We start from the raw sequence: 23,853 nt of genomic DNA on the forward strand, positions 1-23,853 counted from the left end.
TATGAAGAAATAACATTTTGTTAATACAATTTTTTATCCCTGAGTTTATAAGTACAAATATATTCAAGTCTTCTTAGGCGTAATGTGCAGCAAATACCTCACTTCAAGTGGCTCCGGCTTAACACTTTGATTAAAAAAGAGGATTTTAAAAATACGCTTGCTTCATTATAATATATTTGTCTTCACAATTATATTTCCTTGCAGTCTATCAAATTCTTTTAATGAAAAAGATTTCTCGTCTGAGGGAGCTATCATCCGATAGTCATTCTGTGTTCATTTGTCATTTTACTGATTACGAGCAGCATGTAATTTTTTCCTGTGTATAACTGTTGTTCTCATTGTTTTTGCATCCTCTCCCCCGCAGCGTGCAACTGCAATGGCTTCTCCAACCGCTGTTACTTCGACAAGGCCCTCTACGAGCGCACGGGACACGGGGGTCACTGTTTGGACTGCACCGGATACCGCGACGGAGCCAACTGCGAGCGCTGCCGAGAGAACTTCTACCAGAGGTCGGACGGATACTGCGTCGCCTGCAACTGCGACCAGACGGGTGAGCGAAACGTCTATCTGTTCATTTTCACCTTGTTCGTGTGATCCACAGACGGCTATCGGAACATATCCGGAGACGGGACATCGAAACGTCTTTTGAGGCTGAAAAGTGATAAATTCTCCGAAGGTGGTGTGTCGATCGACTTGAGCGATGTTCAACTGGGAGCACTAACAATAGCTCTCATAGCTTTGCCTTGGGCGGGTTGATTCCTCTTCTAATTGATGATTGCTTAAGTCTACCGAAAATTTATTTACAACTTTAATTGGCATTTGGATTTCCTGTCTTCGACAAAATCACGTAAGCCCTTTAATAGCTAAACTTAATTAATCCATGTGTACGAAGATTGGTTTGACACCGCTCGCCATTCAATGTTCGTATCTGCCAATCTTTAAACACTGATATAATTCGTCTGTCATACATCCTTTATCAGCCGCTGCATTTACCATCTGTATATCTCATTCGTGACCTTCCTTTGCCTTTATTCCCCTCCCCTTGGCCTTCAGTAAGTTACATTTTATTCTTCTTTGGTTTTCATAGAACTTTACATTTCTCTTCTCTGGACCTAAGAACTCATTACTGCATGGTCAGTCCATTTAAACTTCTTAACTTTTATGTTGCGCCACGTTTCGAATACTTCTAATGTCTTCTCTGCTAGCCCAGGACAAGGCCAAACGTAGCCAGAATTATTTCTGAGGGTTAGGGATTATTTCTATACCACCACCTAAACAGCAATCATATTGGCATTTATTGCTAATATTTTCCACCATGAACCTCGCGTGTATTGCCATGAAAACAAAAAGAACCTGGACAGCGCAATGGTATGCGCATTGGCTCCGGAAGCCAAGGGTCTGTGATTCGATTCGTGCTCCAGGAGAATTTTTTCCCATGTCAATCAATCGATGCGGATTTATTTGCCGTTCATGGATCTGCAGGATTTCCATATATTTTCCACGTGTGTAATATTTCGAGTCTGCCGCGTGAACGTCGGTGAAATTTACATGAATAGCCATCAGACAAAATTCCCCGGACGCTACGATATCCAGGTTTCTGAATTCCCATGGCAATGGAACCGAGGCTCATGCCACTGGACGTCCGATTGTGTCTTTATCCAAGTCTCCACGACTCCATGATGGACCACGAGGGCCCAACATCTGAGCCTCGGTACAATTTCCATGGGAATTCAGCAACTTGGATAGCGTGGTGGTCTGCGCATTAGCCAGGTAAACCAAAGGTCCGTGGTTCGATTACCGGTCGAGGGAGTATTGTTCTCATGGCAATTCATGTGTATTCTCCGCAATTGTACCCGTGAAGAGCCTCATTCAGCGCAGTTTTGATTGATATACGTCCTCCCCCTCTTTCCCCGAAACTTCACGTCTCATTCCCCCGTCTGTCTGTTTGTTTGTTGCAGGATCGCGCAGTCTGCAGTGCAACCGCGAGGGCAAGTGTCAGTGCAAGCCAGGGGTGACGGGCGACAAGTGCGACCGCTGCGAAGTGAACCACTACGACTTCGGGGACAGGGGCTGCAAGCCGTGCGGGTGCGTGGAGGCGGGGTGCGTGAACAACCAGCCCCGCTGCGACCCCTACTCGGGCGAGTGCCAGTGCAAGAGCCACGTGGAGGGCAAGAGATGCGACAGGTGGGTGCGCGACGGTCAAGTAAACACCACATATATATTGGAATATGCTTTTGGGGGGGGGGATGGCATGGGGGAGGAGGGGTCAACGGCAAAATTTTGAAAAACGGCATGCCTGGAAATACATTTTACATAATTTTGCCTCTAAAGATTTAACTTAAAATAGATAGAGTCAATGCATATCAAAACTTGACAATAGCTTTAAATCTTTTTTTTTTACTTCTCTGAGGCTTTGGGGGGGCGGGATTAGGGGATTCTATTCCCTCATCTCCTCCCCATAGTTACGCCTCTGGTACAGAATAGAATCCCCTAATCCCGCCCCCCTCCCCCCCACCAAAGCCTCAGAGAAGTAAAAGAAAAAGATTTAAAGCTATTGTCAAGGCGATCTCGTTTGCTTTGATCCTTGACACAGCAGTAGCGGATACAGAAAAAAAACTCAAGGGGGGGGGGGGGGCACAAAATATATCTTGAGTTGTCTTTACTTTTATGGTAATTAAAAATTATGAAGTCACAGGCAGAGTATAAGAAATTTTCATTTAAAGTGATTATACACACATTCAAGACAATGCCATCTTATGATATAAAAAATTTACAATTGTGATTTTGCAATATTCGGCAATACAGGCGTACCCACAAGGGAGGGGGGGGGGGGCATGCCCCCTGTGTCCCCAATCTGTATCCGCCACTGCAACACAGCGGTCTCATCTGGCAGGCTTTGGGGGGAGGGTATTAGGGGATTCTATTCCCTCATCTCCCCCCATAGATACGCCACTGGTACAGAGCACTGCTCGGTTGCTTTGATCCTCAAGAAAGCAGTCTCATCTGGGAGTTGGAAGTACCCGAGCGACTGAAACCGCAGGAGAATTTTAGAATTGACTGTGATACAATGAGTTTAGGAGCAGATTTAGATTACGCAGCTCGTGAATGTGCCCAAGTTTCGGTTCATTTTACTGAATGTTTCATGCACTGAAATTTAATAATTTTCACTATCATTTCACAACTAAATGCTCTTCAACTTGTCACTGATTCACTGGTTACTTTTTCAGGTGATAGCCTTCCCTCGCCTCCTCTAACCTTTATCACTATTCAAATTATTAACAAATTCATATGCCATTCTGCTTTTTGAACCATTTAACCAGTCATGAAAAAACTGTGAAGGTACATATATTATTTCCAGCTAATAGCGTTTATAGCAGTTTAAAAAGAAATAAAGATAAAATTTTAAAAATACCCTTTTTCCAAAAACAATATAAAATGCAACAAGTAGTAAAAAATACGCTTTTCGTCATAGAGAGAGTAAAACGTGTGTGTGCTGATTAGATTTCTTAGAAATGGGTGGAGAGTGGTGTGAGTAAGGATTGCCACCCACGTTTCATTCTCCAAGTGAAGAAAAGCTTATATTTCACTTTTCAGTGAATTTTATGCTGTTTTTGGAAAAAGCATATTTTTTATTTTTCATTTTATTTCTATTTTCTTCTTTTTGATTAGAATATAATGTGAATTTTTAATTAATTTTTTAACCCATTTTAATTTGATTTTATAAAAGTGAGGACCACTAGGATACCAAAAACTTCTGCTCATAAATTGCAAAATAGAAAAGCCTAAATTAATGGCAGATGCACAACGCTTAGAAATATGAGGAAAACAGTTGACTTTTCCTGTATTCGAATCTGAAATCTTCTGGTCCTTAGGCAGACTAATTAACCATTGTGCCTGATAACATCAACAGAAGTTATGAAGAATGAAGTCATTTATAGTCACCCTGAAGGTGAGCAATCAACACAAATGTTAATTGAGGAAAAAGGTGGCTGTATAATACTGTCTCTGAAGAAATAGGAATATTGTAACAATGCTTTGTCAACTGGTTCTGGTCTGATCCGAACAAATTTAAAGCTAAACCATGAATGGGAAGTGGGTTAAAACTCAATTACAAGGTTCCATCAAAGAAGAAGAGAAACAGACGAAGCAAGTTATGAAGAAGCATTTAACCCTCTTAGTGCGGCACGACGATATATATCGGCTTTTACGTTATTGTTGTTAAATTTGAGGACATTGAAATTTAAAAAAAACTTATACATCAGTAAACGTATAAAAATGTTGTGATTATTGTCCAATTTAATCTCATTAATTAAAAAAAAACACTTAAAGATATCTAAAAAATTAACTTTATAATGTTTGTTTTTCCTAGTTGCTACATTTTATTAAAATACCCTCTGCATTTTTTTACTTTACCCTGGGAAGAAGGAGAGCACTAAAAGGGTTACTAATAAGGATGCCCTGCAAATGATCAAAGTTCTACACCCACCAGGAACTTCTTCAAATTTATCAGTTATTCTTTGGCTTTCATTAGTACATAATTGGTGAATATTTCAAGTGCTCCCGTGCTATTTTCCAAGTGCTTCATGTGTAAATTCTTCAAGACTTTATTAGTTTATTTTGGTCAGGCTTAATGTTCTTGCATCCCTTTATGGGATATGTTCTCCATCAATGACATGAAGCGCAGTCCTCACGTTGTGGCGTTACGGTCATCAAATCTGGTCGATTGTTCACGTAAGCCCAGACATAGGGAAAACTCCAACCGTCGGTCACAAGCTGGATCAGGGAAAGACTCCACAAACAAGAAATCAGCACACAAGAAAAAAATTGCCAAAAATAATTTACGAGTATTTTCGTTCAATATCTATTCAAAGTAGAGAATTCAAAATCAGAATTATTACAGAAAACAACGATGATAACTAATGATCCCATAGCAAACATTTCCAAACTAAATACCAGCAGTATAATTTTTCAAAAATCGGCCATGTCCCACTAGCCGTGCGTCCAACAAGAAGGCCCAAGCAGAAGAGAGCTTGGCTATTCCACCACCAAACAGGATTGAGGGGAGGGGTTTTTCCAAGGAGCGGAGGGGTAGTGAGGACGATGTTCTATCAGCTGCGTCACTGCCCCTGTTGAAAGGCTGCTCTACAAAACATCATCCCTGGGTTGGAGTGAACAGCATACCAGCCAGAATTTTCCCCTCAAACTTCTGGGTTGGAGACATCAGTCGAATTAAGGCCGTATCACACTAGCGACTGCGACCGCCGCTGCGACCGCGATTTCGGCTGCGGCTGCGACTGGACCCCATCACACATTGCGGCCAACGCCACGATCGCGCATGCGCACGTATGAACGTTTCTGCTTGTGGCTTGTTTGTTTACGAAAGCCCAAAGAATAGATAGAGAGCAGCAATTGTTGAAAATGTTCCTAAAATATGTTAAAACGTACTTCATTTTCATTCACCTGTGTACTCGGGTGCAATATCCAATATACTGGGCTTCCATCTTCACTTTAAAAATCCGAAATTATCTCAGCGTTATCTTATAACCTTCTTGAACTTCCCTCGCTACGGTAACCAAAACAAACAAACACGTCTGCCGCAAGCGCGCGAGATTGAAATGGAGCTCTCTGATTGGCTGCGACTGCGACTCAGAAGAATAGCCGGTCGGCTATTCTTCGGAGTCGCAGTCGCAGCGTCGACTGCCTCGCTCTGATTGGTCGACGGGCCAGTCGCAGTCGCGGTCGCAGCCGCAGCGCCGGCCGCAGTCGCTAGTGTGATACGACCTTTAGAGGGATATTCATTGGAACACAAGGAGGGGAGAGACATAGTGGGTTGAGGTGTTGGAGGGAGAGAGAGTTGTGATAGGACTATGGTAATACTTCTCACTACAAACTGCATACTAGAGACTCATCACCCCCCTAGTAGAAAAAAGTGTGTTCATTCAGTGTTTTTTTTTGGGTTCATTTAATGTTCAAATTGTGTTCCTTCTATGTTCACCGAATGTTCACTTTATGTTCTTTTTATGTGTTTTGTGACAGAAAGAACATAAAAAGAACACAAAATGAACACTCGTCTGTGAACATAAAAAGAACATAATTTGAACACAAAATGAACACTTTTTTGAACATCAAAAGAACACAAAATGAACATAAAAAGAACATTTTGTTGAACAACAAAGAAAAAGCTTTCACAGTCCCATCATTACCATGAACACTTTCGAATCTTTGTGGATCAGATGTCAGTGTTTGCATTAGTTTCAAATCATTTTATTTCCAGCTTTCTTTATTAGAAATGAACTTATTTGTAGAAGCCAAATGCTCAGGCCTTATCCCTGTTTAGTATGCAATAAAGTACATATTGAGAGTGATTTCAGGTGTTCCTTGATTGCATTCTCGGATCGTTCAATGTCCATTTTAGATGATATGCCTTCATTTTGGGATAATTTTCCCGGAAATTCATTATTTTAAATTTCTAGAAATATTATGGAAAACTGCTAAAAAATACAGTTTTGTGGATTTCAAGATGGCGAAATTCAAACTCATTTTTGGTAGGCAAAGTCTCCAAAATCATCTGTATTACTTGTTTTATGTAAAGCTACTTGTCATGACACATGAACTGCAGTTATCCACAATCACCTCCAAGGAATGAGAATTTTTATACTGGTTTATTTTAAAGAACAACAAAGAAAAATGTTCATTTTGTGTTCAACATAGTGAACATAAAATGAACATATAAAAAAATGTTCAATTTGTGTTCACCATGGTGAACATAAAATGAACACAAAGTGAACATAAAATGAACGCATAAAAAAATTTTCATATTGTGTTCACCATGGTGAACATAAAATGAACTCAAAGGGAACACAAAATGAACATAAAGAAAAATGTTCATTTTGTGTTCAACATGGTGAACATAAAATGAACACAAAGTGAACATAAAATGAACGCATAAAAAAATTTTCATATTGTGTTCACCATGGTGAACATAAAATGAACTCAAAGGGAACACAAAATGAACATAAAGAAAAATGTTCATTTTGTGTTCACTGAGATGAACATAAATTGAACATCAAAAGAACACACAAAGAAATTGGTGAACATAAAAGAACACCAAAAGAACATCAAAAGAACACTTGAACACTGAATGAACATATAAAGAACACCAAAAGAACACAATTTTTTCTACTAGGGCCATTTCCCCTTGATTGCCAAGGAGTAAGTATTCCTCTGCAGTAGTCCTATATAAGTCTTGCACTGCAGGTATGCTGGTTTCCGGATGCAGGTTTTCCGGAGGCAGGATTTTCCGGAGGCAGGATTTTCCGGAGACAGGATTTTCCGCAGACAAGACTTTCCGAGACTTAGAGTCTCCGAGCCTTTGAGTCGAAGAAGCCTTTGCGCGAAAAACCTTAGCGCGAAAAGTCCTTAGCGGGAGAAGTTCTGCGGATAAGTTCGGAGGAAGTTCAGAGGAATTTCTGGGGGGGTACCAGAAATTTTGGGGGGGGGGACACACTAAAAAAATGCCACAACATTAGAGCTTGTATGTAAAGGCTCAGTAATAATTATTTAACCTTTATCATCCAATTGCGGTCCCTAAAGGGACCTCTTAATGTTTTTGTTTATGCCCTTGTGCTCCCTTTAGGGGCCACTGAGACACTTCACTTTAAAATCGGCTTATGATGAGTTTCATCGCTCGAGAGTTAACTGGAGAGCTGCTTATATTTTAAACCTATGCCATGCAGTGATACATCTGGGAATCAAAGCCATCCTTTAAAGATTGATATGTATTCATGCATGCAGATAGTGGTTTAGGTGCAGTGCTGATTGCTGTTTCCTTTCAATTTCAGTTGCAAGCCAGGCTACTTCAACTTGGATCCAGAGAACAGATTTGGATGCACACCGTGTTTCTGCTACGGCCACTCTTCAAACTGTCACTCAGCCGCCGGCTATTCACAAGGTAATTATAGCTGCACAGAACACAGCGATGAAAGTTTGCACATTGCTTGGCATTATCCTGATAAGCTGACTGACCCTATTAGTAAACGTTTGTTGGTTTATGGATGGTAATTCTTCTGGTAAATGATTACCCTTTGCACCTCATGTTCTCTTCTGCTAAGTTTTGTTAGTCAGAACATCAGTCCATATTGCATGTGCAGTATCATATCATCCGTTACCATTATTTGATCAGCAGTACCTCTGATCTGAGTATCTGTACCATGATATTTCACACACTACACCGCTGGAACCCAGTGAGAAATGGGTGGTGGAATCCACGTGGAACCCACGTGGAATCCACGTTGAGTGGTGGATATTTGGTGGTGGTGGATATTGAGTGGTTGGACCCATGTGGAATCCACGTTGATTTCAAGTGGATTTGTGGTGATTAGCATAAAATGTTAAACAGAATTTCTAATTTGTGGAACTTAACTCTCTGGTGACATTGCGTCATTTATCATCCTGAAACCACGCTAGTTATGTGAAAATGTATCGCACATTCTATTTTTATATAATTCGTGGAAAGGCAGCCATGAGAGCACATAAAAAATCGTAGACACATACATAGAAGGTTTAGATATAGAGTGGTTGAGGTTTTAATGGTTTTAGGACAGCACCTACTGCTGTTTTAATTTTTCAACCAAATTTCCACGTGGGTTCCACGTTGATTCCACGACCAAAAACACGTGGTATCCACGTAACATTTCCACGTGGGTTCCACGTGGATTCCACCACCCATTTCTCACTGGGAACCAATATGTTCAAGGGCGTACCCAGGATAATAACTTGGGGGGGGGCAAGCCATGGTCTGGGAGGAGGGGCAAACCAAGTTGTGACAGTAGTTTATGAGATTATTTCCTCGAAAAAATAGTTTTATTTTAGTTACATATCTTGTAGTAATGCAAATCATTTTTCGTGGGTTTAAAGAAAATTTGTTGAATGCTTTCGTTTCTATTCAGTACTGATTTTGCTTAAAGGCTTTTGCGATTTTTGCTTCTAGAAGGGGGCAGCTGCCCCCCCTGTCCCTGGCTGGGTACGCCCATGAATATGCTTTATAGGAATTTCAATACCCAATATATCAGACGCATAACGTACTCCCAATGAGAGTAAACTCAATTCTAGATGAGGTGAGGCTGGAAGCATAATTTGCAAAAAAAATGAAGGAAGAATTTTTGGTTGGGTGGTCTGCCCTGGTGGGTGATTGCCAAGGGCCCAGAGGGCCTTAGGGGCTCCCCACAACCCTCGCATCTATCGTGAAGCATATATTGAAAGGTGTAATTAAAAAAAGACATATTACTTGAAGCATTTTTTTACTATAAAATTATGTTTTCATTAGTTGCTTAACACTGTACCCATACTCAATTTTTAAAATAATTTGTAAATAATAAATAAAAGTGTCTGAAGGTAAAAGAGAACCTGACACTTTTTTTAAGGGTTATTTTCGAGGTTTTCAAGATTTCAGTACAATTTCAAGGAAAAAATTCACTATTTAATAGGCAATAGAACTATAAGTCATTATTAAATTGTGTAAGCTGCGAAATTCTCACTTTTCATTGTTTTTTTTTACTAAATTTCGATTTTTTAAATTAACTTTTATCTGGTTTTTATGAGTCAGATTAGTGTCATAATCCATTCCATTGCATGCAATTTCCTAAAATTTTCTTGGGGTAGGACCTCTTAATTCCTTGGTAAGGGGGGAGGTTTATCGTGAGCACCAGCCGAGGGCCCCCGATCACCCCTAACCGCCCCTTTTTTGGTCTTTAATATGTTGTCATACTGCGATGGATAAGATTGAATTTTATTGATACGAGGGGTATGTAGTAGTTGTTTGAAAATTTCCGGTTGAGTGGACATTTTTATTATTATGTATATTTTATTGCGTGGATATATTTTTGGAAGATGCAAATTTTGAAGTAGTTCTTGAGCTGGCCACGTTCTAACACCAGTGAACTTTGTGTTAATTTTTACCACCGCTGCACATGTCAATTATGAAAAATAATGGTCACTTTCCACACAAGATATTTGGTCAATCCACTGTGGTTTCTGCACTTAGGGTCTGAGACCCCTCAGCGTCGAAATGATGCCTCAGCGGAGAATGACGCCTCAGCGGAGAATGACGCCTCGGCGTCGAAACGTGTCATACCAATAAATAATTTTCCAGTGAAAAGTTACCAAGGTTGTGTATTTTCATTTCAACATGGATTTTCACAAAGTAAAAGCCGAATCAATTGAATTCATCAGAAATGCTAGTATAGTGATTAAAAGCTATGAAGCTATGAAGCTAAATTATACCAGACTGTCTGCATCAAATATAAACAGTGTACTTGAGAATGACGCCTCAGCATCGAAACGCGTTGACCAATAAATAATTTTCCAGTGAAAAGTTACCAAGGCTGTGTATTTTCATTTCAGCATGGACTTTCACAAAGTAAAAGCCGAATCAATTGAATTCACTTAGGGTCATTATTAAGGTAAGTTATTCATGGATGAATTGAGTTCTCGTCCTCATACATCTTCGATGATAACATGTTTTTAATGTTGATTTGGTAGTAGGAAGTATTCCTGCACTAGGTCCCACCAATAGGTCCATGGTCGGGCTTTTTGATCATTCTAAATTAAAAAAAAAAAACTTGTGGAGGAGAGAAAATGAATCTGCTGGAAAATTGACCAATCACAGCCCACCTGACATAAAGTGGAGAATTTTCTACCTGCTCCATCACCCTAAATAGAATGAAAAAATATGCCCTCGCAACATCGGAAGTAATTAACCCTTGGACACGGTGAGAAAACCTAGAACTCCACCGACACACTTTACTGGCATTACTGTCGGCTTTTTTCTCGTCTGTACTAATCCAGGCTGTATTTTCTTTTTACGCTATTACTTAGTCTGGAGAGAGATAATTTTTGTAATCCTCAAACAATTCCTTTTGTTGGAAGCATGCCTCCAGTAGATTGGCAGAATGTAACGGTCTTCGCCTTGAAATTGTTTTAATTTTTCTTTATTTCAGTATACTACCTAATGATTCCTGTGAAGTAACGTGCTTCTTTATCAATTAATTTGGCCTCTGTCAAATACACAGTATGTATGAGGTCTGCTGCAGACATTCTGTTATAACTTAGGTACAAAAAGTTTCTGATTTTTATGTAACTCTGGTTTTTTCAGTCTCACATATGTGGTAGAGAACTTGGAAAACTCAATTTATTCATACCACTCTGAGAAACATAATGTAAATTCTTAATCTTATCCTCCCTTCCCTCTGATAATCCCTACGCCATGCAGCACAGCTTCTCCATTGAATGGTTTTCCTTGCTTCGCCCTCCCTTCTTTGACGCAGAAGAGTAAGGGTCTGAGAAACAAAGTCAGAGCAGGCCTTTACATTGAGACTCATTTCAGTGAAATTACTACAAACAAGCTGTGACCAAGATCATTTTTCCTCCATGCAAGCTATCCCAGATTGATTACTCCGGCATTGGATTTATTTTAAACTGTTACATCCATAGAACATCATCATCATAGTTTTTTATGAATAGAGATTTGGGCTATTAACAGTTGAAATTGATTTTTTTTTCTTTTGTTTCAAGTGGTGATTGAGAGTTTTTTCACTCGTGGACTTGAGCACTGGACAGCTGAGGACTATGCAGAAAGAGACATGAAACTGCAGTACAATGGAGTCACCCAAGCCATTAGTGTTAGCTCTCCAAGCCGGGATCCAGTGTACTTCCTTGCACCAGGTATGATGTTTCTATATTATTGGCACTTAACATTGATACTTTTTCAAGAAAATTCACCGAATTTCAAAATAATAATTTCTTCACTGTTATCTCTTGTATTCTGTGTCTTTATTCATACTTCATTAAACTATAAAGAAAGTCAATTAAAAACATACTGCAAAAATCATCACTAGTTTCTAGTGGTTATGGACAATTTATTATTAATTTTGAGAATGTGCGATGACTAATTTTACCATTAATGCCAGTCTTTTTTCAGGCAAATATGGTTGACGCTCTGATGTGTGTTTTAGAATTTTATATTTTTGTATTGAAATTTAAATATTTCCATTAGGTAGTACCTGTCATCATGATTTCCCAACCATAATATTTGCCTGATTGTTGAATACTCATGTGATGAGGGTAGAAAGAAGCAACTGAAATGATGTTTACATTTTCACAGAAAGATACCTTGGGGATAAAAGGGCAAGTTACAACCAGGACATCTCTTTCAAACTACGCATTGGTGAGACGGCTGCTAGTCCAACTGTGAGAGACGTTGTCCTGGAAGGTGCTGGACTCTCCATCTCCCAAGCGATATTCGGACAAGGAAATACTCTTCCATCTGTCAGGGTAAAGTATCCATGGCAAATGTAGTGCACATGCATCTTTTTTAATTGTTGATTAAATGTTGTTCTCTTCATTATTCATAACATTTGCAGGTGGCTTTTATTGAGATATTAACCACCCGCTATCAAGTCCTAGAGCTTCAGAGCTAAGAGAGCTGATCTTTACTTATACCTATTCTCAATGAGCTTCCTTCCTTGCTATCCAAAATTTGCTTCCCTGCATGGAATGTTACATCAGCTAAAATTTTTAGCTCTGTTTTATGGATTTGACCATGTTATATTCATCAGTCCTCTTAAAGGCGCTACACACGTTCTGACCCGACTGAACTCCCTGACCATCTCTGTCGGGGCCAGCTCTACAGGCATCCAAACCAATCCACCCGACTCAACCAACTTACCTAATTCCAAAATTCTAATACTTACCAAATATCTCTCTATACACAACGTGATTGCGTGGGGTGAAGTTGGTTTCGGCTTGTGTTGGCAAATGGCTCCGCATTTTTCAAAAAATCAAAAAAATAGTTTGGCTTTCGCCAGTTAGGTTCTCATTGATGGCATAAAAAAAGAAGAGTATGGGTGAAGAAGTGGTTGTTTGAAGTTTCACCCACATGAATTTACTTGGAGAATTGGATGGAAATGATTTCCGAGATTATTGGAGGATGGGCGAAGAGTGTTTCATGGAGTTGCTTGGCAAGATCAAACCTCAAATTGATAGAAATAATAGCCGATAACAGTACAGACGTTGTGACGCCACAGAAATCGGGGTAGGGCGGTCGGCGGTTGGATGGTCTGACGGAACCAACCACCCGACCGCCAGGCCCAACTGTTTTCGTTGGGCGACAGGCCTACACACCCTCCAACCATCAGTGCCAACGCAGTTGGTCCCGACAGTTGGGTGGTTTGGTCGGAACGTGTGTAGTGCTTTTTATGTTAAACCTATCGATATTGGTGTCCATTAAAATGGAAACACCATTTGGAACTTCTTATGCACTACCCATATTATGCATTTTTCTATTATTTTTTCATATTGACCGAGACCTTCACTAAAAAAAAAAACAAAAACTGAATTGATCACAATAATTGTCTTATAAGACCATTTTTATTGGAAAGTAGCCGGGAGATAATGTCTACTAGATGATAGCCTAAGATGTAAACCAAGTAATTTATGACGAAAAAGATGGGATTAGACCGAACGAGTGTCAGTGTCAGAGGAGTCACGAGTCCTCTGTCCTCACTCTCGCTACAGTCATCTTTGTTGTGTTATATTTGTGTCATAGCTAACATCTAATGCAGCTGATAACTATGATTTCTTTTTCTTTTAGGGCCAAGAATTTGTATTCAGGCTTCATGAACACCCAGATTATGGTTGGCAGCCAAAATTGTCTTCTCATGACTTCATGAGTGTCTTGTCGAACTTGACTGCCGTTAAAATCAGAGGCACCTACACTCCCGAAGGTACGGAATTATTTTCTTATCTTAGTTTGAGTCCAGATTTTTTTGATGAATTTTTCTTCTCTACAATCTGATGATAAGGGCTATTTATTAATTTAAGCCTAATTAATACCTACTTAACTATAAATTCCATCCTTATGATACAATAGACCATTTCAATATCTCATATGTAATTATGTATATATTGCAAAGTGACAGGGGCGGATCCAGGATTTCTTTCTGGGAGGGGCACAAGCAAGGCCGTATCCATGATTTTGTTCAGGGGGGGGGCACAAGGATACCTTGTTATACAAAACGAACGAAATGACAATGGGACCGTATTAAAAATCTAGCATATTTTTAAGGGTCTGGGGGGGGCACGTGCCCCCGTGCCCCCCCCTGGATCCGCCTATGCAAAGTGACTTTGGTGAAAGGTCAGTGACTGTTATATGTACTCGGTAACTGAGTGAGTTATTCACAGGAGTGCATACCTCATTTAAAGGAAAAGCAAGGGAATAGCTAAGTGAACACGCTGGCTCCTTTTAGATCAACAAAGTGAGGAAATTACTTTGGCTGACAGTTTAAAGTTGTGTATATGCTAATATTTAGTTAAAATTGCATAAAAAAGATTTTTGGCAAAACACAGCAAATACTAAAATTGTTTTTGTTTGTTGTATAATAGAATCAAAGTAAACGATGGGTGTGTGAGGTCAAAGGTGAGTTTGAGTCAGGGTCAATACTTAAAGAGTAACATTCTGGAATTCTGCTCAAAGTTTTACCTTGGGTGTATGTGGAAATTAGATTGAAAGACTTATTCTGTCTCAGCAACTATCTCTCAAAGGCTTTTCACCCTGTTTTATTTCAGGCGTTGGATTCCTTGATGATGTCCGCCTGGAAACAGCTAGGCGTGGAGCCGCAGGAAAGCCAGCAACATGGATAGAAACTTGCAACTGCTCCCTGGGCTATGTTGGCCAGTTCTGCGAATCTTGCGCTCCTGGGTATCGTCATGAGCCGGCAAACGGTGGTCCGTTTGCTCGGTGTGTGCCTTGCAATTGCAATGGACATGCTGAAATTTGTGAAGCAGAAACAGGTATTCTAGGATCCCTATCAATCCAAGAAAAATTGTGGAATGATAAATATTAAGTGGGAATTATTTATTTTTACTTCTCAAAATTTTTATGGTATCTCCCAAAACCTCCTTAATCAGGGAAAGGGAAATTAAAATAAAGGTCATGCCCGACAAGAGACGTGTAATTTTCAGGTGCTCCAACTGTAAATATTTTAGGATTGCTACATGGGTAAATTAAGCTATAAATATATTTCACAGAACAGAAACTCAAAGAAAATTTGTATTTATTAGCTGCTATCCTTTTAATGTATGCATTAACTTTTAGTAGCTTCTTTTGTCGTGATCAAGAAATACCTTGGCCAGTTGGGTAGAGTACCATTGTCTGCACCCAAAAAAATGTTAATATGTTAATTCGGAAAATAGGAACTTGAAAAATATTCCCTTTTGACCATAAATAAAAATTTTGATCCACAGCATGCATTAGATTTTGGTTTAAAATTACCATCAGCCTTATAATGTACACATGTGTATGTATTTGTTATTTGATTTTAGGCCGATGTATTTGCCAGGATCACACTGCTGGAGACAACTGTGAAAGGTGTGCTCGAGGCTATTATGGGAATGCCCTCCAAGGGACGCCTTTTGACTGTAAGCTGTGTCCCTGTCCAAATCGAGGCCATTGTATGCAGATAGCGTCAGAAACCGTCGTGTGCTTGGAGTGCCCTAAAGGATATGCAGGTACTGTCCTGTTAGCTCCGAGAAAAATATCAGTTCTATCAAACTTACATGAAAATTGATTTTGAAGGCCTTCCCATATTTATGCAAATTTTCCAATTCTTAGCTTAGTTTTCTTAATTAAAGTAAAAATAATGTGATTTCAATGTTTTATTTTGCTGTACGATTATGGCGATTCTTTTATTTTTACTGTGAATAACCATGCATTTGAGAAGAATTAAATTCTCTCATATAAAGTCAAAATGTAAGTTACTCAGTATTTGATATTTAATGATTCCTACTATCCCCTATCCCGTGGCATGGGCTATTTTAGAGACATCTTTTATGCTTGAAAATGTATTTAATCTGAATTAGCACATCACTATCTTAGATCATTATAGTTTTTGCAGTGAAAAATTGTTTGTAAGAATTACTTATAGAGCAAATGATAAATGACATTTTAATCAAGTACCTACATATAATGGATGCTAAAATATTAATTGTTTTACAACATTAATCCAACCATGTTAACTCTTGACTGTATTAAAGGGCATAAGTGCAACCTCTGCAGTGATGGCTATTATGGGGACCCCACTGGTGACTTTGGACCTGTTCGTGCCTGCCAGCCGTGTGACTGTAACACAAATGTCGATCCTAATGCTGTTGGAAATTGTAACAGAACTACAGGGGACTGTCTGAAGTGTATATACAATACAGGAGGGAAATTCTGTGATCAGTGTCTGCCAGGTAAGGAAGCTCTGTGTGCTGTTGATTATGTACCTTTGTACATATTTCTTCAAGGGAAAAATCTGGTATTGTCTACATCTTGATACAGTTGGCAAGAATAAGCTTTGTTTTAATTTTTTACTGTCTCTAATTTACTTGATGACCTTTAAACTTTATTGAAAATATTAAATAAATTCCGTCTCATAATAAAAAAATAAAGCCCATTTTTCAGCATGTAGAAGGGCTAACCTTTAAAGGCTGTCATTTCTTATTAGGCAGCCATCATTAATTAATGCTGAAAAGAAAATGGAGATGTCACTGGTGAATGATCAGAAGTGTGAAGTATGTACATAGTTATTGTAACCCATGTTTCTGCTCTCTACGTGTCCAGCAGATTCTGTAGGTTTTTTCTTGTTTCATGCTACATTTTTTATAATTCAATAAAAAATTCCTCATTTCTACAAACTTCACATCACATACCTCATTATATTCTTGTCCACATTTATTTCACTTCAATATATTTATAAATCCATCTACATTTTTTTATTATTTTACCTGCAAGATCATTATCAATGCTCTTCAGTCTAATTCTTTCATTTACGTTGCTCTAATTTTTCATTGATATATTTCCAGTATTGTATTACTGCAACTTTACTCTCCAATGAAAAATTAGCACTCTGCCCTAATCTAGAAAATCAAGCTTTTGCCAAATTAGGTCTCCTCTGCATCATGATAAACTCTGATTTTTCATTTTTCTCCCAATAGGTTATTATGGAGATGCTTTGGCTCTGCCGAAAGGTGATTGCAAAAAGTGTCGATGTTACCCACCTGGGACGGAAGAAACCGAATTGGGACCTCCAATTTGTGATCAACTGACTGGTCAATGTCAATGCAAACCTCACGTCAAAGGAACAAACTGTGATCAGTGTGAGCCGGGCTATTACAATATTCTCAGTGGAGAGGTATCATTTGTCATTCAATTTCATTTTATCAGACTAATTAGACTCGATATTAAAATTTCAGTTGCTTGAATGTTTATACTTGACCATTTCCCTCTTATTATATGTAGTTATTGCTTTGCAAATAGGCTTTATTTTCTAATAATCTGATCGAAATCTGAGACCGATTCAGAGGGAGGGGGTAGTCATTCTCCCCTCCTCCCCATTATTTTTGGAAAAATTGAAACGGTGGCTATTATAATAATAAATTTATTTCACCATTGGCAGTACATATACACATCTGCAAGGCTAAAAAAAAAAGCTATTGAGGTGGCTCTCCAATGAGAGCCTTTATTTCACCGCCTTGACAAACAACATTTAAAAATAATTGATAAATATCTAAAAGCCACTCATCTAAATCTATTAAAATGTATGTAGCCTCCAAATGTGCAAAATATTGTGCAGTAATTTGCCTCCATTTTCTGTCAAAGGGCCATTTTGATTTAAATATTGATAATGTTCTGTTCATAAAACAAAATTTGAATTTTCACTCATCTCTCAAGGATATATTTTCGTATTGCACAAGATAGTCTTTCATCTATATTGGCTGAGATTTTATTATTCATGTAAATATTAAATTAAAAATATCAACTTGGTGGTTTGTCGGTAGATATGGACCAAATGATGAGCGTATGTATATTTGTATTTCATACGTTGGCATATTTATTTTCTGGCAATTACTTTTACGTTTCCAAATGCATATCAGCAGCACATATTCACTACTTCAACTTTCCCTGTTGAAATCCATTCACCTTTATTTTACCAGATTACTAAAATTGGATTGCTAGTACATAATATACATGATTTGATTTTCTCTATTTGACTCTCATAAATTAACATGATTCGTGTTGAATCTTTCTAATATTTGATGAATGTTTGTGAATAATATGTGCAGACAAAGAAAAATATGATACGGTAAAGAGATAATCAAACAATTTAAGGATCCATAGCTTTAACTCAAGAGTTAATTTGAAAAAATGACATAAATGAAAGAGATATTCCAAGTTCCACTAAAAAACTTTATTCAGTGCATGGCATGTTTTGACGCTTTCATATCATTCTCAAGTTGTCACATCAGCCTGTAGTGAATAAAGTTATTTTTTGTGGAACTCAAAAGATCTCTTTCACGTGAAATGGAACTGTTCCACCGCATTTCACCTCAAATTCAAGTTTCATCTTGCACACACTTTCAATGTGCTTATCTCAAGTGCTACAGGCAAATAAGTTCAACAGATTCAGGCTTCAATTGGTGTAAGTTAGACATATTTAAATAAATAAAAGATCGAAGCACTTTTCCACAAGAATTTTCCAAAGAAGTCAACTTCCTCAGTCTTATCACACGGCTCATCGACATTACTGATGTTTCTTTTTAGGGGTGCGCGCCGTGTGACTGCGATCCAGTTGGGTCCCTAAATCACACGTGTGACCTCGTGACTGGACAGTGCATGTGTCGTGAAGGAGTGACTGGTCAAAGGTGCAACGAGTGTCAGCCCTACCATTATGGATTCTCCTCCACTGGCTGCCTTCCCTGTGAATGCGACCCCATCGGCTCAACAGGATTCCAGTGTGATGCTTATGGCCAGTGTCCAGTGAGTAATCGCCCCCTTAAAAGCTTTCGGCTGCTGCCAAGAGTGAATTTGAATAACTTATTGTCAGCAAAGCCGGAAAATGTAGAGTTTGACAATGAAAATCACATGTAATCCAGCCTGGAATTCAGTTATTGATTGCACGCATTCTTTCTCCAGTGCAAAGAGAATGTGGAGGGACGTCGCTGTGACTACTGCAAGGAGAACAAGCAAAATCGGCAGAGGGGTTGCGTTGACTGCCCTCCTTGCTACAACCTCGTCCAGGATGCAGCAAATGAGCACCGAGCAAAACTGGCCGAGCTGAAAAATCTCCTCGCAGACATTGAGAACAATCCGACCGTTATTGAAGATGCATCTTTTGAGGAGAGACTCCTTGAAGTCCAACAGCTGGTCAATTCACTATGGGAAGACGCCAAGAGTGGCTCCAAGAGTATGTACCTAATTTTGCTTTTAACATTCAGTCTGTACCTCCTGATTTTCTAAGATATACATTTTTTTTGTAATAATGAAATAGTTAATGCTAAAGAGCATGTGGGTCATTCCTAATACATAAATGCTAATATTTATTGCATAGGTGGAGATAAAAGCCTGTCTGAGAGACTGGGTGAGTTGAGGAAGGAGCTGGATGAAGCTTTGGTGATGTTGGTGGAGGCTGAGGACGAAAGGGAGAAAGTCTTGATCAACACGGAGCAAGGGGAAAGGAACGTGTCTTTGGCGGACGAAGCGATTGAGCGAATGAGGGAAGCTTTGAAGGTTTGTGCCCAAGAGAAAATTGCCTCTAAAAAGTTTCTTTTGGAAGCATGCTATTTTCTGCAAGAGTGGGGAGGGGAAAAACCTCGTCTTAGATTCGTGCAAATATAGTGGGTGTGGTAAGGTACAAATTTCAGATTCATTGGCCAACAATGATCCAGGGTATATGCATCATTACTTGATGGCAATTTTAATTCTTCGGCTGTTTTTATTGTTATGATGACTTTGAGGAAGCTGCTTTCTGCAACCTTCCTCTGTGATAGATGCATAGATTTTTGTTTTCACAAATATAGTATATCTTTAGCTAAAGATAGATTTATATATAGTCGATGAATATATTTGTGAGTAAATTTTTCTTATGAATTTTGATGCACAAAATATTTCTCCCGTTACAGAATGCCCGGGACTTGGTTGAAACTGAGGGAATGGAGGCTTTGAGCAAAGCCAAGGAACGCTCGGACAAATTTGGACAGCAAAATAGGGAAATGTCGGAGATAGCTCGAGAAGCTCGCCTTAAAGCAGTCGAGTGAGTGAATAAAAATATTATTCATGGTTCAAGGTATTCCTCATCCCCATCACTGGACAACAATTCTAAAATTGGTTTAATGTAGCCCCCTGCTCAATTTTCCAATCAGATAATCTTTTCATTTGTACCTAAGTTTTCTTCTCTTTCACATCCCTCATTAACTGTTCTATATATTTTATTCTAGGTTATTCTTTTGCACTCTTGCTATCCGCTCACCCTAATAGAATGTCTTATTCTGGCCATCAAGCCTCAAGATATGGCTAATTATTTTGTTCTGCCCTCTTCTGTGATAACACCCCTCCTCAATCCTCTTCTTAGGACAACCTAATCACTCACTTGGTCCATGTTATCTTCATAATTATTCCTTGATTTCTGAGAAATTAATTGCTAGAGTTCATCGAATTTATTTTGTTAAAGTATGATTTCATTTAAAATCAGAGAACTACGTAATTATCTCTTCAGAGTGCAAAGTATTTCTTTTCTATTTTTCAAGGTGAAAGCATTTTTAAAAAATCAATATGCTATTTTATACTTCATGAAAATATTTTCCTATGAAATTGATTGATTAATTTATTTAAAATTTGCTTGATGATGAAAGTTTTCACATTCAAACAATACTAGTCATTTCTCTCTAGAGATTGCATTGCTTTCATATTATCATCTTTCAAAGTCAAGCATCAAAAAAAAGGTAAATTTTCTTCCTCGAACTGCATGAAATTTTCTCATATTAAATGCTGTTTCCAGATATGTACCATACTTCCGTATGATTATTTCTTAATATGTACCATCTTTTTTGAAGATTGGAAGACGAAGCCAAAGAGATACAAAACATTGCAGATGAAGCTCTCAAAATTTCAACTGAGGCCATAGAATTGGTCAGAAACACGTTTATTCAGCAAAATAACATCAGGTAACTCTACTTAACTCTATGGTGCTAAGTAGTAAATCGAAATGTGTTGTATTTAATCTCAAAAAAGTAACTAGCGAATCTGACAGTTCATTATATTTTATAGATGTACTAACTGTATTAATATCGATTCTTTGTCTCGTAGCCAGTGTATTTGATCGACAGAGTAAGCCATGTAAAATATCTGGGTATTTACATCGATAAACACTGCAACTGGAATTCATGTCGGGTGGTGATAAAGGTTGGGTGGAAAGGGGGGAGGGGGGAGAAAGAGTGGAATAGAATGAAGGAATATGGAAAGCCCGAGAGGGATTATTTTTCTCTGTTCCTTTTTTTTTTACTTTTTTGTATTTGCCGGGTGGTTGTATACATGGCACATAAAATATGCCCTCAGTTATAGAAATTTACTGGTGACTATAACTAGAATTTTTTCAATTTTTCATATTGGAATATCTCCAGCTTCAGTGAAGCAATTCTGTATTACGCTGTTAAGGCAGCACCCTCATTCTTCTATGCAACTGATGAATCTGACAGTTCGATATATTATAGATGTACAAACTGTATTAATGTTAATTATTTGTCTTTTGGTCAGTGTTTTTTTATTGAAACAGTGAGCCATATAAAATATGTGGGTGTTTATATCGATGAGAACAGCAAATGGAATTCTTCTGTGCAACTGAACTCTATTTTTGAGAAGGTGGCTCAGATTAGGTGACCCCAAAGTGGTTTTTTCCCCAATGGGGAATACCTATATTTCAATCAAATACCTGTAAGGGTTTGTTACAGAAGGCCTTCAGTGAAAAGTTCTTTAGCTTTTGCAGTAATGGGCCCTGCCAGCTGTGGCTTTGGAAAATTTATTCTGAATTTTTGATCTAATATGTAATTCAACAGGGGAGGGGGAATTTAAGCCTGTTTACATCTGCCAGACTTGGTACGACATCATCTTTTCGTGACTATTTGGAATTGAGAGCTCCTTCAAGGTAGTTTTAGTGCCACCATAATTTCACCATCAAACCAAATTAATGGAGAAATTTTTGGGAGATGATTTTTGAGTTGATTTGGTGCTAACATCCAGCATTTCCTTTCAGTAACGAGTTGGGGGTATTGGATGAAGAACTGCAAGCTGCTGCAGATAAGTTGCAGTACACAAAGGATCAGGCAGAACATGTGAATGTCAGAGCTAAGGAAGTGTATGAGGAGGCATTGAATATATACAGAGATGTGTATTCCTTGAGTGTCCCAGAGTTGGACCTGCAAGCAATCAAAAACGATGCGGAAACTGTGGCAAAAAATGTAAATATATTTATTTTCAAGGGTGAATCACACAGTAATTTTTCTGTCCCGCTGACATGAGTGAGGGTTTTTCGGGGACGAAAAAAGTGATGGCTCATTGACCCATCATTTTCTGTATCACAGTCATTTCCACTGTCCCTTCTTCGATTGCTGTTTCTGTCATTTTCCTTGTTTACAACTGCCTTTCCATGAAAAGCCAAATGTGGCACTGCAATTGCTGTCAGCGGCATTGTGTTCTGATTGTCTGAAACATGGTGCCAGGGATGGTTTCAGTGACTGAAAAAAGGGGTTTGGCAAAGACATTATGGAAAATGATCATGTGAAACTCATTTATCCACCATCACTAGAGCTTTCACTCGTAAAGGATGGAAGAAATGATTGTGTGATTCAGATTTTATACTGAAAAGTAGCCATTTTTTCCCCATGTTTACTCCATTTCTTCTAGGCAACTGATGCATTCAGTGGCGCAGCAAGGTTTGGGTATAGTGTAAGGATTTATAAAATATCCCTCAGAAAGCCATAAAACTCACTATTTATCCTAAAATTTTTCTGGGGAGGGCCCCCGCACCTCCTGGTTGCACTAGCAGGTATACCATACTCCCAGACACCCCAGTATTATTTGTGCCTAAAACCCCCCCCTAGCCTTCCCAGTGAGAAATGGGTGGTGGAATCCACGTGGAACCCACGTGGAATCCACGTTGAGTGGTGGATATTTGGTGGTGGTGGATATTGAGTGGTTGGACCCACGTGGAATCCACGTTGATTTCCAGTGGATTTGTGGTGATTATCATAAAATGTTAAACAGAATTTCTAATTTGTGGAACTTAACTCTCTGGTGACATTGCGTCATTTATCATCCTGAAACCACGCTAGTTATGTGAAAATGTGTCGCACATTCTATTTTTATATAATTCGTGGAAAGGCAGCCATGAGAGCACATGAAAAATCGTAGACACATATATAGAAGGTTTAGATATAGAGTGGTTGAGGTTTTAATGGTTTTAGGACAGCACCTACTGCTGTTTTAATTTTTCCACCAAATTTCCACGTGGGTTCCACGTTGATTCCACGACCAAAAACACGTGGTATCCACGTTAATTCTCCACGTGGGTTCCACGTGGATTCCACCACCCATTTCTCACTGGGTTAATGCCTAGCTGTGCCCCTGGATGCGTTGCTTTCTTTAATGCAACAACATCTGCAAGTTTATTTGGTGGAATGTTTTATTTATATTCATCCACACATTCAATTGCATGGATGTTTAGCAGAGGAAAATTAATGGGTGCACTGGTGGATGAATTGGTGCCTAACCCTCCCTTGTAGTGTAGCACTAATTATTAGTGAAGGCTTGCAGAAATTCTATGGAATGATGCAATCTCTGCAGATTGTATGTATTACATAATTTAAAATGTAGGCCATTTAATGAAAGCTGAATCATTAAAAGGAGATAATGTGCGTTGATAGGCATTTGACATGGACAAGGGTTGCTTTGTTGTCAGTGAAATTCATTATAATAAGTAGGGATTT

At 38.7% G+C, this 23,853-nt stretch overlaps 1 protein-coding gene across 2 annotated transcripts in view; it reads left to right on the forward strand.

Annotated features, from left to right (window-relative positions):
• The window catches only part of LOC124159563 (laminin subunit gamma-1), a 390,848-nt gene that overhangs the window by 354,409 nt on the left and 12,586 nt on the right, over positions 1 to 23,853 (forward strand). For both annotated transcript variants that reach the window (XM_046535458.1, XM_046535457.1), the window contains exons 7-22: positions 365 to 550; positions 1,959 to 2,184; positions 7,842 to 7,951; positions 11,572 to 11,721; positions 12,161 to 12,330; positions 13,649 to 13,781; positions 14,623 to 14,847; positions 15,379 to 15,564; positions 16,090 to 16,287; positions 17,032 to 17,228; positions 18,638 to 18,853; positions 19,010 to 19,280; positions 19,425 to 19,603; positions 19,996 to 20,126; positions 20,926 to 21,036; positions 22,122 to 22,326. In XM_046535458.1, coding sequence (XP_046391414.1) covers positions 365 to 550; positions 1,959 to 2,184; positions 7,842 to 7,951; positions 11,572 to 11,721; positions 12,161 to 12,330; positions 13,649 to 13,781; positions 14,623 to 14,847; positions 15,379 to 15,564; positions 16,090 to 16,287; positions 17,032 to 17,228; positions 18,638 to 18,853; positions 19,010 to 19,280; positions 19,425 to 19,603; positions 19,996 to 20,126; positions 20,926 to 21,036; positions 22,122 to 22,326 — 2,894 coding nt within the window. The remainder of the gene's footprint in view (positions 1 to 364; positions 551 to 1,958; positions 2,185 to 7,841; positions 7,952 to 11,571; positions 11,722 to 12,160; positions 12,331 to 13,648; positions 13,782 to 14,622; positions 14,848 to 15,378; positions 15,565 to 16,089; positions 16,288 to 17,031; positions 17,229 to 18,637; positions 18,854 to 19,009; positions 19,281 to 19,424; positions 19,604 to 19,995; positions 20,127 to 20,925; positions 21,037 to 22,121; positions 22,327 to 23,853) is intronic.

The sequence above is a fragment of the Ischnura elegans genome, chromosome 5 (genome assembly GCF_921293095.1).
Source record: "Ischnura elegans chromosome 5, ioIscEleg1.1, whole genome shotgun sequence".
NCBI classification, from domain to species: domain Eukaryota; kingdom Metazoa; phylum Arthropoda; class Insecta; order Odonata; family Coenagrionidae; genus Ischnura; species Ischnura elegans.